This window comes from Acipenser ruthenus, chromosome 5, assembly GCF_902713425.1.
Source record: "Acipenser ruthenus chromosome 5, fAciRut3.2 maternal haplotype, whole genome shotgun sequence".
NCBI classification, from domain to species: Eukaryota; Metazoa; Chordata; class Actinopteri; order Acipenseriformes; family Acipenseridae; genus Acipenser; species Acipenser ruthenus.
Window position 1 is genome coordinate 83,107,192 of NC_081193.1, and position 14,254 is coordinate 83,121,445.

General features: G+C 39.2%; 1 protein-coding gene across 4 annotated transcripts in view; it reads right to left on the reverse strand.

The window, feature by feature from the left end:
* The window catches only part of scml4 (Scm polycomb group protein like 4), a 55,082-nt gene extending 40,828 nt beyond the window's left edge, over positions 1-14,254 (reverse strand). The window contains exons 1-3 of one of the 4 annotated variants that reach the window (XM_034005112.3): positions 14,128-14,254; positions 9,566-9,672; positions 6,934-7,174 (exon numbers count right to left, since the gene is read on the reverse strand). In XM_034005112.3, coding sequence (XP_033861003.1) covers positions 6,934-7,138 — 205 coding nt within the window. In that variant the 5' untranslated portion in view covers positions 7,139-7,174; positions 9,566-9,672; positions 14,128-14,254. Of the gene's footprint in view, positions 1-6,933; positions 7,175-9,565; positions 11,972-13,514; positions 14,094-14,127 lie in introns of those variants that run through there. The other 3 variants (XM_034005113.3, XM_034005111.3, XM_059024646.1) reach the window with 3 other exon arrangements.

The window sequence follows — 14,254 nt, forward strand, 5'->3', positions numbered from 1 at the left end:
CTTCAGAATGATTAAAGAAGAATAAAATCAAGGTTCTGGAATGGCCTAGTCAAAGTACCGATCTAAATCCAATTGAGAATCTTTGGTATGACTTGAAGAAAGCTGTGCACAGGAGAAGTCCTCGGAATATGAATGAACTGGAACAATTTTGCGTGGAAGAATGGTCAAAAATCACTAAAGAATCATGCCAAAAGCTCATTGACAAATATCCTAATCGTTTAAAAGAGGTTATTATTGCTGAAGGTGCCTCAACTAGCTATTAATTTAATTTTCCTTGTCAGGGTATGAATACTTTTGAATTAGCATTTTTTGAGTTTTGCAAAAGAATTTGCTGAAATAAATAATTGTAGATGTCTATTTCTTCTAACTTTTTTTCCTCATCCACAAAAGCAAAACTTTTGCTACAAAAGATTTTTCCTATAATTATTTGTTTTCAAGAACTTAATAGAAATTATAAATTTCCATTGGGGTATGTAAACTTTTGACTACAACTGTATATATTTACAGTACAAAAAGCCTTCTCTCATCTCTGTCTAGTCTAGACAGTCCTTCTGTTTAAACTAGCAGCAGAGTTGGGAAAACCATTTTCCATACTACCCACTGTTTTCTATCCTGCTTCAGACGACACACAGGTCATACATTTCAGAAGATTTCAAATTCGCAGAGGGACTTGTAAATTATGTTGCTCTCAGTCTGTGTCTGTGCCTGTGGTCCACATCAACTTGCCAGCCCTTTCACACGGAAACTACTAATTAGAGGTCCTGTCTCCCATGTAACCCCGAGGGAGATCTTTCACAGGCAATGCCTCATTATAGTCAGTTTAGATGATGCAAATTACATTACAGCAACAGCAACAGCAAGATTTATTACTAGTTACTACACATATACAAATAGGAGGACACAAGTTCTTGGATGCCAACATCTATCTCTGTAAGTGGTCTTGGACAGCAAGCAGACTGAGGAGTAGTTCTCTTTTGGGACTTAAAAGATGTGTGACAGAGTGACCCCTGATTTTCTAGCTTCAGTCAAGGATACAGATGTCCCTAGTACTGTATGTGTGTCCCCAATATCAAGCTTCTTTCAATCTCTGCTTTAAGCAATTCTCCACTTCTATAGGCCTTATACACCACCCTACAATCACTATTGGCAAATGCTTTTTACTGTTTAAGGGAGTAAGGTGTTTTCCTAAGTGCAGAGTTTACATGAAGGTGTACCAAGGTATTAGCACAAGGGGACAAAATTCAGGGAATGGTGAAGATGGCACACACACACACTTTGAAAAACAAGTAATATCACTGCATGTATGTAAACAATTGCACCAGTGTACATACTCTGACATGTGTACTTCTCTAAATGGCACTCTCTCCGCCTTCCCTGGCTAGTCTTTGCATGTTATATATTTAAAAATCTATGGATAAACAGAATATTTAATAACATATCTATACCAGTCTGGATAATGTGGGTTAATTAATCAGAAATCAGAATGTGTTGAGATCAAAAGCTTCCAGTAATCAGTTGCTGTAACTGGAGGCTAACAACAACATATCCAAATTCACTTTTATCTCAGTATGCCACATATCAAGAGTTTGCTACCGATATAAAAAAAACATTAAAAAAATTCACACTCTGCACAACCCTTTCTCTCTCTGTCAGCTCTCTTTATTTTAGGTTATCCCTGCATCTGTATCTACAGTAATCCACAATCCCAATTGTTGCTGTTTTTCAATATGCTGCATGAAATACACAATTAATTATTGTGTTTTAGTGAGTTACCATGTATATGTATTTGCTATGTATCATTTTTTTTTACATTTCTTAGATTTTGCTTATGTAACTAGCAAATGAGGCAAGCGGGTCACTTATCTGCAGAGACGGTTAATTCTACAGCGTGGAATGGACTCTCAAATGCTGGGGCACAGGGGATACTGCTAATGATACACAGTTAGCCTATTAAACCTCAGCTAGTACGATCTCACAATGTATGCTGTACCAAAATGTCCAGTAGTCAGGAGTTTAGGCAGTAGAAGTATACTATTATGTGAAAGAAGATGTATTTGCAGCTCCTGCTTTTACGCATAGACTTGCGATTCTGTTCCAACGTCAACTTGCCTGTTGGTCGCTATGGCAACTCGTTGAGGCTGTGGATGTTACAGTAGTAATATATCACCATAAAATCCCCAAATCCTGAAAATCGGAACACAGTATACTTTATTAAAATTCTACCCCTTCCAGATATTTTATAACAAACACATTAAGACATTCTAGCACTAACTTCATAAAACATGGATATTGTCTTCCCAACAAGTCTGATAACCACAGCAGCCTTTTCTGGGTGCTCAGAATTAAGTGCAGCTACTCTGGTATGCACTGGATTTCGTCTGAAAAGCTAACAGCCTTCACTATTTACTTTGCTAAATTCACCACCATTATCGCTGGTAGTTAAAAGCTAAAGCCCACTTAGATATTCAGATTTTTTCATTATTCTTTTAATCAAACTCTGACAGAAAGCAAACAGAATGTTAGGTTATTATCATAACCTTGGTTCCCTGAAATAAAAATGTAACCAGTAACAAGTAGCTTGGGCGAAAACATTTGAGGGCGAGTTTTACCTCCATGCCTGTGTTGTAAGGGTCGACTGAGAAGCCAGGGTTTAACACTAGTTCCAAAACCAGGGTTTAAAGGATCTTTGACGTGAAGTCTGTAGAACCTAGTAAAGGTATGGGGAGTAGCCCACACAGCACTGCAGCGAATAGACGGTCTGAATGGTAGTACGCACACATGCACTGCACTGACACCAGTAGTAGTCCAGATGTCTCCCAGAGAAAAGGCCCTGGCCCTGTGGCAGCAAATTCCTAGGACTGCTGCTTAGCCAGTGACTTGGCCTGCAGCATCTGTCTCTGCGTAGGGCGGTGGAACCCATTAAAGCCTCTGTGGCGAGAAGCCGAGGGCTGGTTCCGAACATCACCTTTGGAAGCGGGCGCAGCCGGCTGTGCCAGTCTTTGAAGCTGTAGCTTCTCGTCCACCACGGGACCAAATATCTGCCCTGGAGTGATTGGGGCATCCAACAGCGATGCTTTTTTCCCATGCCGTCAGGCACATGTGCCTGAGAAAGCCAAAGCTGCCTACGTGCAGCTACCAGCGCAGACAGGTTTCTACCTGCAGCATATCCATTGAGCTTGGACACACAGAGCAGAATTTGTTAACCAGGCACAGCTCATCCAGCTGTTGTGGTGAGGGTCTGTTGTTCTCAGAGGGGGACTGCAGCAAATGCAACTGGTATGCAACCCGGCACTGCTTGTTAGGGCAGGCAGCATCCTTGGATTGGAGCGCTAAATTAGGCATCTGGGCCAAGGCAGCAATAGAGGCCTCAACTGGCGGAAAATGGGCCAGGCCCAGATTCTCTGCATCATGCACCCTATATAGGGCTTCTATTGACTGTGAAACAGCAAAACCACTCAGTCGGTACCAACACGAGACTGAGGGAAGCTGCTGAATGGTGATGATAAAAGCTGTCACCAAAACGGCATCAAGATACTGTGGTTGAATTGCAAGCAAAAACAACCAAAGCGAGTACCTCAGTCCTGCACAGTGCTGCCGAGCCAAGCAGCAGCTCTTGCTGCACGTGTGCTGAGCACCATGTTGCAGACATGCCTGAGTGTAGTATCTGTAAAAAACAGAAAAAAAAAACAAAGAGAAAATACTTTCTAAAAATAAAAACAGTAATTAAGCAATTACATAAATAATATAAATGTCTCGTATGGTGCTAAAAAGCAAAAACGAGAAATAAAATAAGCTCCAGCTGGAGTATGTAGCCTGGGGGAGAGCATAAAGTCAGCCTTCTTATGTTACTGGATCCCTGGGAAGGAGCAACTAGAGCCGCTGGCTTTACGCGGGGCACACAGCGGGACGTAACAAGCACTCAATACAAGTAATTAGTAAAAACTATTACAGCGATTAGTTTAAATATCACATATAATTTGTGTAAAAACACATACAGATAGAAGCAACAATGTACTTCTCTGAACAAGGCTCTCCAATCAGGTCAGGTCAGTCCTGAAAGGAAACAGAGTGTGGAGATCTGTGAGTGCAGTCCTCTTGTGCCCTCGGAGGCGGGGCAATGACTACGTCACAGACTCAAAGAGCAGCTTTGGTAGATTGCTCAGTTAGTCTTATTCGCAATGAGCTCTCTTGCTCATTGCGAATAAGACTAACTGAGCAATCTCACTTCCTCCCCAGCACTGAGTGGCATCTCTGCAGTATTGTACAGCCATCCATCACAACCGTGCTGTATACAGCTCAGTACTGCCTGTCGGAGCTGCACTGAAAAAGCTTTCTTGGGCGTGACCACATGATCCAGCACAGATATCATTTATTTATTTGAGATTCACCATGGGATCTGCAAAATCTCCGAAGGCTGGTAAAACCAGAGCATTAATAATAAAAATATGTAAAATTACTTAAAATGCAGACATAACCACACAGGCCTCAAGAATCTTCTTACGGGCCGTAGTACAGATGCACATTCTCAGACCTGTATGGTGAAATAAGTAGGGTTCTGAAAGTTACAGTGACAATCCCACTTTAATGTTCACCTTGTTTAATACACATACAGTGCTGGTGAACCACACAGGCTTCATTGGGAGTTGCCCCACAAGATCTCAAAACTAAGCAATTTTGGCACAATTGAGGTCTCACAATCTGATTGCTGGACTGTATACCATCAATTACACGGCCAATCGATACGGGGAGAACCAATACAAGCCATGCTACACATCCCTGAGCTTTAAGAGAGCTTGGATACGTTGCTTAGCATGTCCTAGCAGCAGGAAGCTTTTTGATTTCAACATGTTGTGCTTTCTGAGAAATGCCTATGTCTCTGCATAGTTTTCTAAATTAAGTATGAATAATTCCAGGGGTCTGACACAGTCTAAACATGACCGTTTTTTCCAATAATGTGTTAGGCATTATGTCCACAAAATTTTGACATGTTTATAGAAAGCAAGATATTTTTCAATGATTGAAATCACTGAATGGAATTATACAAATCATTGTATGAGCATGGAGGGGTGCGGGAACTAGTGGTACGGAAGCTCCCCCTAGTTTTAAGTACAGGGGTCCTGCTAGTTTTGTGAATCTTATGAGCTGCGTGTGCCGTGCACTGTGCCTTTTAACACTGCTTTTAAACACAAACCATAACAGACCAATCAGCACTCACTGTCACAACAGGGGCGGAATATTTTTAAAAGCTTATGAATGCAATCCCATGAGAGTCGGTTAGTAGTTGGAACACATTAGGCGCGAGTGTATACAGTAGAACGGCACTTTTTAAAGAAGTTGAAAACTTCATTAAACTTTCTGTGCTTACCAGTGTCAGTTGCAGGGTCAGAGCGATCTTTTTCTGCCCTCTGCCACATTAAAACTTGGGTGCGAAGTCCAGCGAGCCTTTGCACTTAGTGACATTCCGGACATGCTAGATCACCATTATTATTATTTATTTCTTAGCAGATGCCCTTACCCAGGGCGTCTCCATTCCCTCAAGAAATAATGAATCACCATGACACCGGAGCTTAAGTCAACCTTCGGAGCCTTCTGACTGCCCTGGTCTATAAAAGACTATTGTAAATAAATACAACTGTTCAGCCTGTTTTTACAAATAAACAGGCAATTCTAAATTGCAGTTTTTAAGTGGATCATAACACTATACACTACTTTTGATTTGCTAGCTGAACTTTAAATATTTTTTTACTTAAATAGATAAACAGGTGTTGATGTCGTCTTCGTATTATTAACAAGTTTTGACATGCTAGCAACCCAATGCATGGCTTCCATCATATACAGGGGTTACAGTTTTGTTCAATGACTTTCAGCACCCACACTATACAAATTGTTCCAGTGTCCTTATATAGTTGGTGTCATACATTTACTTTTTGAAAAGAGCTCAGTTTAAATTTAACGCTTCATCTCTGACACACACCCCAATACATGCTAGATGTATTTTATCAGAGAATACACACCAAAGGAGGTTGTCCGCTCAACAACACACAACTGACCTGTTTGCAAAAAAAAAATTAAAAAAAAAAAAATACCAACAAAACACTGAATTTCCCTTAGTAAAGCTTCTGCAAAAATAAATGCCAAGATACGATTGGGTGAATTCAATTGATTTAAAGAGGCGGGCCTTCATTAAATCATTAAAACTGGACCCTCTTTGGAATGTTATGGATTTTACAAACACATACAATAAAGGCACTTTATCCACTGTTTGATTTTCAAATATTTGTACATAGAAGGTAAATAATTAAAGCTCCACAGCTGTTTAGACACACTGAATAGCCCCCCATGTCTCCAGTGACTTCAGCATTCAGCTTGTTAATATGGGTTTATATTTTCCTCCATTTACCAATCAACAGAATTATTACAGAAACGCACTTTGAGTACAGCGTTTTTATTTAACACATACAGTAAGGGTGCAGGCATTGATTATAAATGACACATTTATCGAATTTTAATGTAAACATTATTTTACTAATGTATGGTTTCAACTAACATTCTTTCCTCAGGTAACCTTGGTTGTTGCTCTTTAGGGGCTGTGAAACCAGCTGTAAATGCTTTTGGGCTCGATGATTAACACAATTCCGTATCATATAAGATTTTAAAATATATCCTGGGTGACATCAAAATATTATATCTATGCATATTTAAACCTTCTGTGTTGCTAATTAAAAAAACTCCACTTCATTGAGGATTTCAGTTAACAAAACCACAGCTTCAGCTAACAGATCCCCCCTCCTAATCAGGCCTTTTAAATCAACTAAACCAGCAGGGCAGAGTTCACATTCACAGCCCCTAATCCATGAAACCACTGCCAATCACAGTGCTGTTCACTTGATCTTGCCAATACAGATCTGCATATAGAAAGGCCAGTTTTCTTACTCCGAGATGAAGCCGGCTGTATCCTATCTCTCAGTTTGCGGCAGCTTCTTTCGTTCCCTCCACCCAAGTCAACCAGCTGCCAGCACCCTTCGCCCTTGTTGTTGTGACGATCCAGCCTCAGGCGCAGTCTCACACTCTGAACTCCTAGAACGTTGGATATCCACGGCAAAGCAGAACCTTGAGGAACCCTCCCTCGGAGTCTCATGCCAATCTCACACACAGGTATGGGTACAGCATAACACTGGAATCCAAAAACACAAAACGTGAGCCAGTAATGCCTGCCCTCGACCATCAGGTCAGCCTGCAAACTGATGAACCTTACTGCACACAAAGCGGCTACGAGCTTCAGACAGAGCAGAAGACTGCTACCACGTCACCAAGTTGGTAGAGATACAACTATGTATTGTTTGATCTGAATGGCTTTAATTTTGAAAGACTTAATTAAAACGTATCAATCAATTAATCTCCCTGGCGTCCTATTCGGAGCCTCTTGCAGCTAGCTCTCTAGGAACATGTGCTTTCCTTGCACATTGCTAGACTAAAGCTCTTCTGCTTGTATTTGTTTTGTGGTCACAAAATACACTGACTATTATGTCGAGTCTCCTGAAACCATTAAAGGAGTACTACCAAGATTTCAAAAAACAATACTTGAGAAGTTGCTGCTAATTCTCGGTACCTTTAGTTCAAACTCAGTCCAATGATCTTGGTGCTATCAGGACACCAAGATGCAACAGTTACATAGCATTGTATTTCAAATACTATGATATATGGATCCCAAACCACTGGTTAGCACTCCTTTAACCAAACCCAACTGGTCAACACTGTAAAATAAATATTTGTATTATTGTTTTCATGATAGTGAAGACAAAAATATGACCTAATTTGAATAACAAAAATACACAGAATTGGACTACTTTCATAAATAGTTCGGAACAATTTACTTATAATACTATGTTCTATTTAATATTGTATTAACTTATTCATACAGGATGTAACATTAAAAGACATTCTCAATTTCAAATGCATTGCTAATTTACAGCTGAACCCGATGGTGCGTAAAATTCCTAATTAAAATGTACATACCTAATTAAAATATAACACCACACAGCTAACAACATATGCTCAGGGTAGAAGCATTATTGAACATTTTTAAATTCCTTCACAAGATTGTTGTAAATTTAAAAAACCAAATGACCACAGAGCACCATGCCGGTGGGGCTGAGGCCGTTGAAAATAATTTGTTAGTTATTTATCATGTGATAAATGTGACCGTTTAAAAAATGACAAAATATAACATGTGACAGAAAAACCCTTTTACTAGTTCTCACAGTTTGTAGAACATTCTTCTCAAAACAATTCACATCAGAGGACGACTCTTCCACCTCGCAAATAAAAGGTACATTTTACAATCACTGAAAAATCATTTGTTGCTGCAAGGTTTTTATATGGTTCAACAATTGCAGTGTTGCGGCCAACAGCGGCAGAGACTTTCTGAAAGTGTGGGGAGGGGTGAAGGTGTGGCCCTTTATTTTTGAACAAACATCTCACAAAGTATACGTAGAGTATTACTGCAACTAAATATTGTGTGCTATACAAGCGCCTCTTTTTCCCTGCTGTGAGTATGTTTCTTTTGTCAAAAAGTGAGAGGGCATGGTGCCCTTGCCCCCTATCCCCTGCCCCCTATCCCTGCCCCTACCACCGATCCCTGCCCCCTATCCCTCTGTCCCTGCCCCCTGTTCCCTTAGCTCGAATCCAAGAATCATTAGTGATTCTTATAGCAATTACTATTTTAATTTTTGATTAAGTCCGAAAGTGCTTTGACTGAGTTCAGGAGCCAAAAAAAGGTAAATGTAATTTGAAACTCCTTGGTCCTTAATTCGCATTACACAAATTATATTAAAAAAAAGCATGTTTTTACTTGTAACTTATTAAAACAAAAGGTAGGCAGATATGAAAGAGGTAAATGAGATTTGAAAGCATAAAAACTTCACATCAAGAGAATATCATTTGCAGTTTCATTGTGGAAAACAGAAAGGTCTCTGGAGGTCCAGCAAAGAAGGCATGACATTATGAAAAAGCTTTTATGCAGCCGACATAACTGCCAGGCATAGTTAAAGCAATATTAGAACAGTCACATTCTTTAAGCAGAAGCAATTGAGAGTGTTGCATTTTGTCTTTAGAAAGATTTCAATGGAAATCTGTGGTCACATTCAGTTTTATTTGTATGGGAAATAAATCGGGTCATAAGGTTAAAAATCAAAGGCAGGGACAGTATTGTTGGTCAAACTTGAGCCCGGGGGCCGTTATTTAACTTGACGTTCCTAAAAAATACTGTCAGTGGGCATCTCATCATAGTCCTTTTTTCTTTTCTTCTTTCAACATAGGTTTTCACTGTTGTAATCCTGATCTGTATTGCCCCCCCCGGCTCATTCACTGAGACCAGGCACATCACTTTACCTTTCCACGGCCCCCCGCAGAGGCTATTTAAAGTATGGAAATATATGCATTATTTCAGCTATGTGAAGACAAGCTATGAAAACAAATTACAGAAGCAAAAGAGGAAGATCATTTGATTTCTCTAGTGGTCACGGCTGGGTGTGAGAAGACGAGAGGAGGCTGTGGACATCATTACCTTTTGTGTTGCTTTTGGGAACAATCATAGCAGGAACGGTCATTCTGCCCTTGTATTTAAATGCAGTTTTCATTGCTTGCATATCACTCTGGAATGCATTTTATTTCCTGGAATATATAAGAGAGTTACACATAAGGCTCACCATTACACCATGACAGTGCACAACCCCCACTAAACAAAACATGCTATAGTATACAGTTCAGATAAGATGCCTTGGTGTCAAAATGTACATGCCAAGGGGCTCCCGAGTGGTGCATCCAGTAAAGGCACTCCACGTGGAGTGCAGGATGGCCCTATAGCCTGGAGGTCATCGGTTTGGGTCCAGGCTATTCCACTGCCGACCGTGGACAGGAGTTCCCAGGGGGTGGTGCACAATTGGCCGAGCGCCGTCTGGATGGGGAGGGCCTAAGTCGGCCATGGTGTCCTTGGCGCACCTTGCACCAGCGACCCCTGTAGACTGGCCGGGCGCCTGCGTGCCTGCCTGTAAGCTACCCAGAGCTGCGTGGTCCTCCGACGCTGTAGCTCTGAGGTGGCTGCATGGCGGGTCCGCAGAGTGAAAAGAAGCAAACGGCTGACGGCACACATTTCGGAGGACGCATGTGTCCGTCTTCGTCTCTCCCGAGTCAGCCTGGGGGTGGCAGTGGTGAGCCGGGTTGAAATAAAAATAATTGGACATTTCAAACTGGGGAGAAAATAAGAAAAATAATTGGCGATTCCAAACTTTAAAAAGAAAATAAAAAAAAGAATGTACATGCCATTCATAGACAACAGGTTATATTCTCAAAGCTATTTCTCAAAGTTTTTTTTTTTTATTTCTGATTTGATAATTATATAGGGTGTGCTTTTAACACTTAATTAAAACTTAATTTAATATATGTATAAATGGGTGACTGATCATTTGCTATACGTGTTAAGCAATTAGAATAAATGCATTGCCATTAACAATACATTGGATATAAAATGTAGTATTTTCTTGTACATTGGCTTATAGTTCAGCAACAGGTACCTTCCCCCTAAAACCAAAGGTGTAAATTAAAAACTGAGCCACGTTAATGTTGGCGCACGTCAGTAGGTAGCTCAAGTTCCTGGGTGGAAATGGAAGCTGGCATGGTGGTGGGCTCAGAGGATGTCTGCTGAACCTTCTGGTCTCCTGAGCCATGTGGGGAATTGCTGTGGTGAGGGGAAAAATGATTGGGCATTCCAAACTGGGAAGAAAATGGGGGGTAAAATAATGATTGGAAACACTACATTTAAATAAACAAATAAATAAATAAATAAATAAATAAAAACCTGGGCTCTGCACGTGACGAAAACAGTACCTAAATATTGATCATAATGTCCTCTTCTTCAGATTAATTATTTATGGAATTTGCAGCAGATCAAAGTGGTTAGGATTCTTTTGCTCCATTTAAATTAATGGGGAATACGTTCTAAGCTTTTTCTGTGAGGGAAGGCAGCAGCCTGTCAAAATAATCATAATGACTAAATATCCACTGATTTGCCATGGCACGATGCCCTGAGGGTGTACCCATAAATACCTGTGCATCACAGAAGCAGTGCTAGTTTAAAGGCATTCCCTCTCAGATACAACTGGGATTCAATGGGGAACGCCGTCACAACAGCATGCCACTTTAAGCACATTGTTAAAGCACACTGACACCAACACGACCAAATTAAATAACTACAGATTCTGAATATCACTGTGGAAAAACAGCAAGAGGCTGACAGTATGATTTAAAATAAATGATGTCTAATACAGAATATTTAAAACAATTTAATTTAAATGATCCTGTTGTCGCAGCATCTTAAACTTATGGTTTCAGGTTCTGTTTAATTTCTTCTTTTATCATTTTTGGTAACCATTTTGACACCCTATATAATAACCTACCATTCAAAGAAACTTTTTGCTTCTCAAAAATAGCCTGCATCTCAGAGTACAGTATAGTAATATATGTATTAAAAATCACCAACAAAAGACGTGACTATCCGAGTACACAAACAGCAACCTGACTGACTGCCGAGAAAAAACAAACAAGGAAGTCCTTGCACGAATACACAAGCAGCAACGTGACTTACTGCTGAGAAAAGACGAACCAAAACGTCACTGCCCGATCTCGAATCATCCATGACACACAGGCAGCCATTGTCAAAGAAGCGTCACTGCCTCCATATGCGTAACTGAGGTTGTATCTTTGTAAATGCGTATGATGTTTTATTTTTTCCTCAAATTGAGGCTGCGTCTTAAATTCCAAGGAATACTTACTCGAATAGGAGTTTTAAGAAAAGACTTGATGTGTACAACACTAATGTGTATGGAATAGGCTATGAATAAATACTGAACATTTAATAAATAACCTTGAAATGTATACAGTAGTTACTACATGTAAATTGTTAACACTTGGTTGCTGCTTAAACTCTGAACTATTAATACAAGGGGCTGATTTGTTCTTCTGTTTAATAAACTACTCCAGTAACTAAAGCAGCACTGATTGAAGTGCAATATTCAGAGAGACACAGCAGTATTCAAAACAGCTTTTTCAGAAGGCAAGCTGATAGCTTGTGAAAATACCCATTTTGAAGAACATAGAGCTAGTAATGCCTTTTAATTGAACTCTGTTGCCTCCGTCTGCATTATGGTCGAAGTTAATAATATAAGGTTTAGGGTGTCTCTTCGGTTTCACCTTGTGATGTTGGGCTGCTCATAGTGTGCACAATGATGTCTGTTATATTAAGATACCCTACACACCACAAACATTGTACTAAGAAACAATAATTAATCTGTGCACAGGATGACATCTGTATTATTTTTTTTTAACAATTCCTCAACAGTGATTGGCTGATACCTCACATGTGAATTATAATAAGGTATAGGAGTAGGTGGAGAGCAAAATATCACATGATTTCTCAAGACAAGTAAAATCTGAAAATATTAGACACAGTTCTCTGAGCCATTCATCCATATAACAATATAATGTGCTTAGTGCTGATCAAATGAATCATCATCCATCCAGGTTATTTTAACAATAGTCGTTTTCAAACAGCTGGGCCAAGTACACAAAAATAAATTTGCACAGAAAAACAATTTCTATGATTGAAAAAAACAGTGACAGTGGTGAAACCAAACTATTGTGATTTCTATGAATATTAAAATAATATTTTAAACACATTTTTTGAATATATTTCCTTTTTTTACCTGTTTAAAATTCTATTGACATTTTTGCTGGAATTGTTAGTAGGCATGGTAAATGATCTCAACTGAAACAATATTACAGAGAAAATAACTAACACAATATTTAAAATTAAACAGGCATGGAATTAAATAGTCTCTTTAAAAAGCATACTTTTATTGATGTTATAATATAATAAGAATTACTCAGCACAGATTCTAGTCACAGAGTTTGAGGTAGATTTGCAGTTGATTCTGATAGCTTCTAAGATTAAAAATAAATAAATAAAAACAAAAAAAAAACCTAAGCTCTAACTAGAAAAATTACAATAACTGTTTAAAAGCACGTTTTTGTTTTTTAGGATTTCAATTTTTTTTTGTAACCTTAGCTTAAATTATTTTTTTTTATTTTCGTGAAAATAAAAGATTAGCAAGGCATATACCTCACGGTCTGTTACTTCAGTAAGGAATCTGGCTCTCGATAATACAGAATGCAGTTACGGAGTCTGGCGAGTAATACGAATATCTGCTTATTTGTTACAACAAGACGCTTCTGATAAAGTATATTGTAACTTTTACTTACGGTAGGTAACGTAGACATTGCATTAAGTGGCAGGCTTAGTTATTATATGGGAATTCCAATGTAGGGAAAAACGGCAAACAACACGTTAATATAGATTAATTAATTGATCGGTTTGTTTATAAGCCAAAATAAATGTTACAATTTTAAGTAAAATACGTCGATTTTAAAGACCTACAAAGGCTAAAAAAAAAATCATTTACCTGGCTTCACAGCTTTTCTGTCTCTGCTCACCGTATGATGCAAAGCAGATTAAGACTCCGGGCTCGATTTTGCCTGTATCCCAGCGATACTGATGCTGCAGCGAGCACAGCAGCCCGGCTAAAACAGACCACTCTTAAGATGCAACACGAAAAACAATGTTGCCAAGCAGCCGTTCACTCCAGGGAACTAATTAAACAAAATCGCTTAGCGAAAAAATACAAAACACATTTTACAGTTTATTGATATGCAAATCACCTTTGGACAAAGTAGGCTACATTAGATGATTGCTTGGTTTATCTTGCTGGCTGCAAAACTATTTCAAACCAAGCCACCTGCAGGGGCCAAAGCAGGCTCACAAACACCTAAACCTATACATTAAATAAATTATTTTAAAAAGCCTTGCATGGCTTTTCCTTTTCCGCGTTTAAATAATATTTTACACAGCGCATAGAAACAAGATGTGCTATTATTTTGTATAGTGGGTGCTTAGCGCTTACAGGTACGACTACATGTGGGTATATCGTACAATAAAAGACACTTTAACAATGGTTAACATAACGTTAATTGACCAAAACTGAAAATAATTCCCAAATCTCCAGGATTAAGACTCACCCGCAGCTGTATCCCTGTAAGTACAACCAAACTCGCAAGTAAAACCAATTTCGTCTCAAACCTCACTGTTCATGTGCACACAAACTGCAGAATGTAAGGCCCAACATCTGAAACAAGAGAAGCCCAA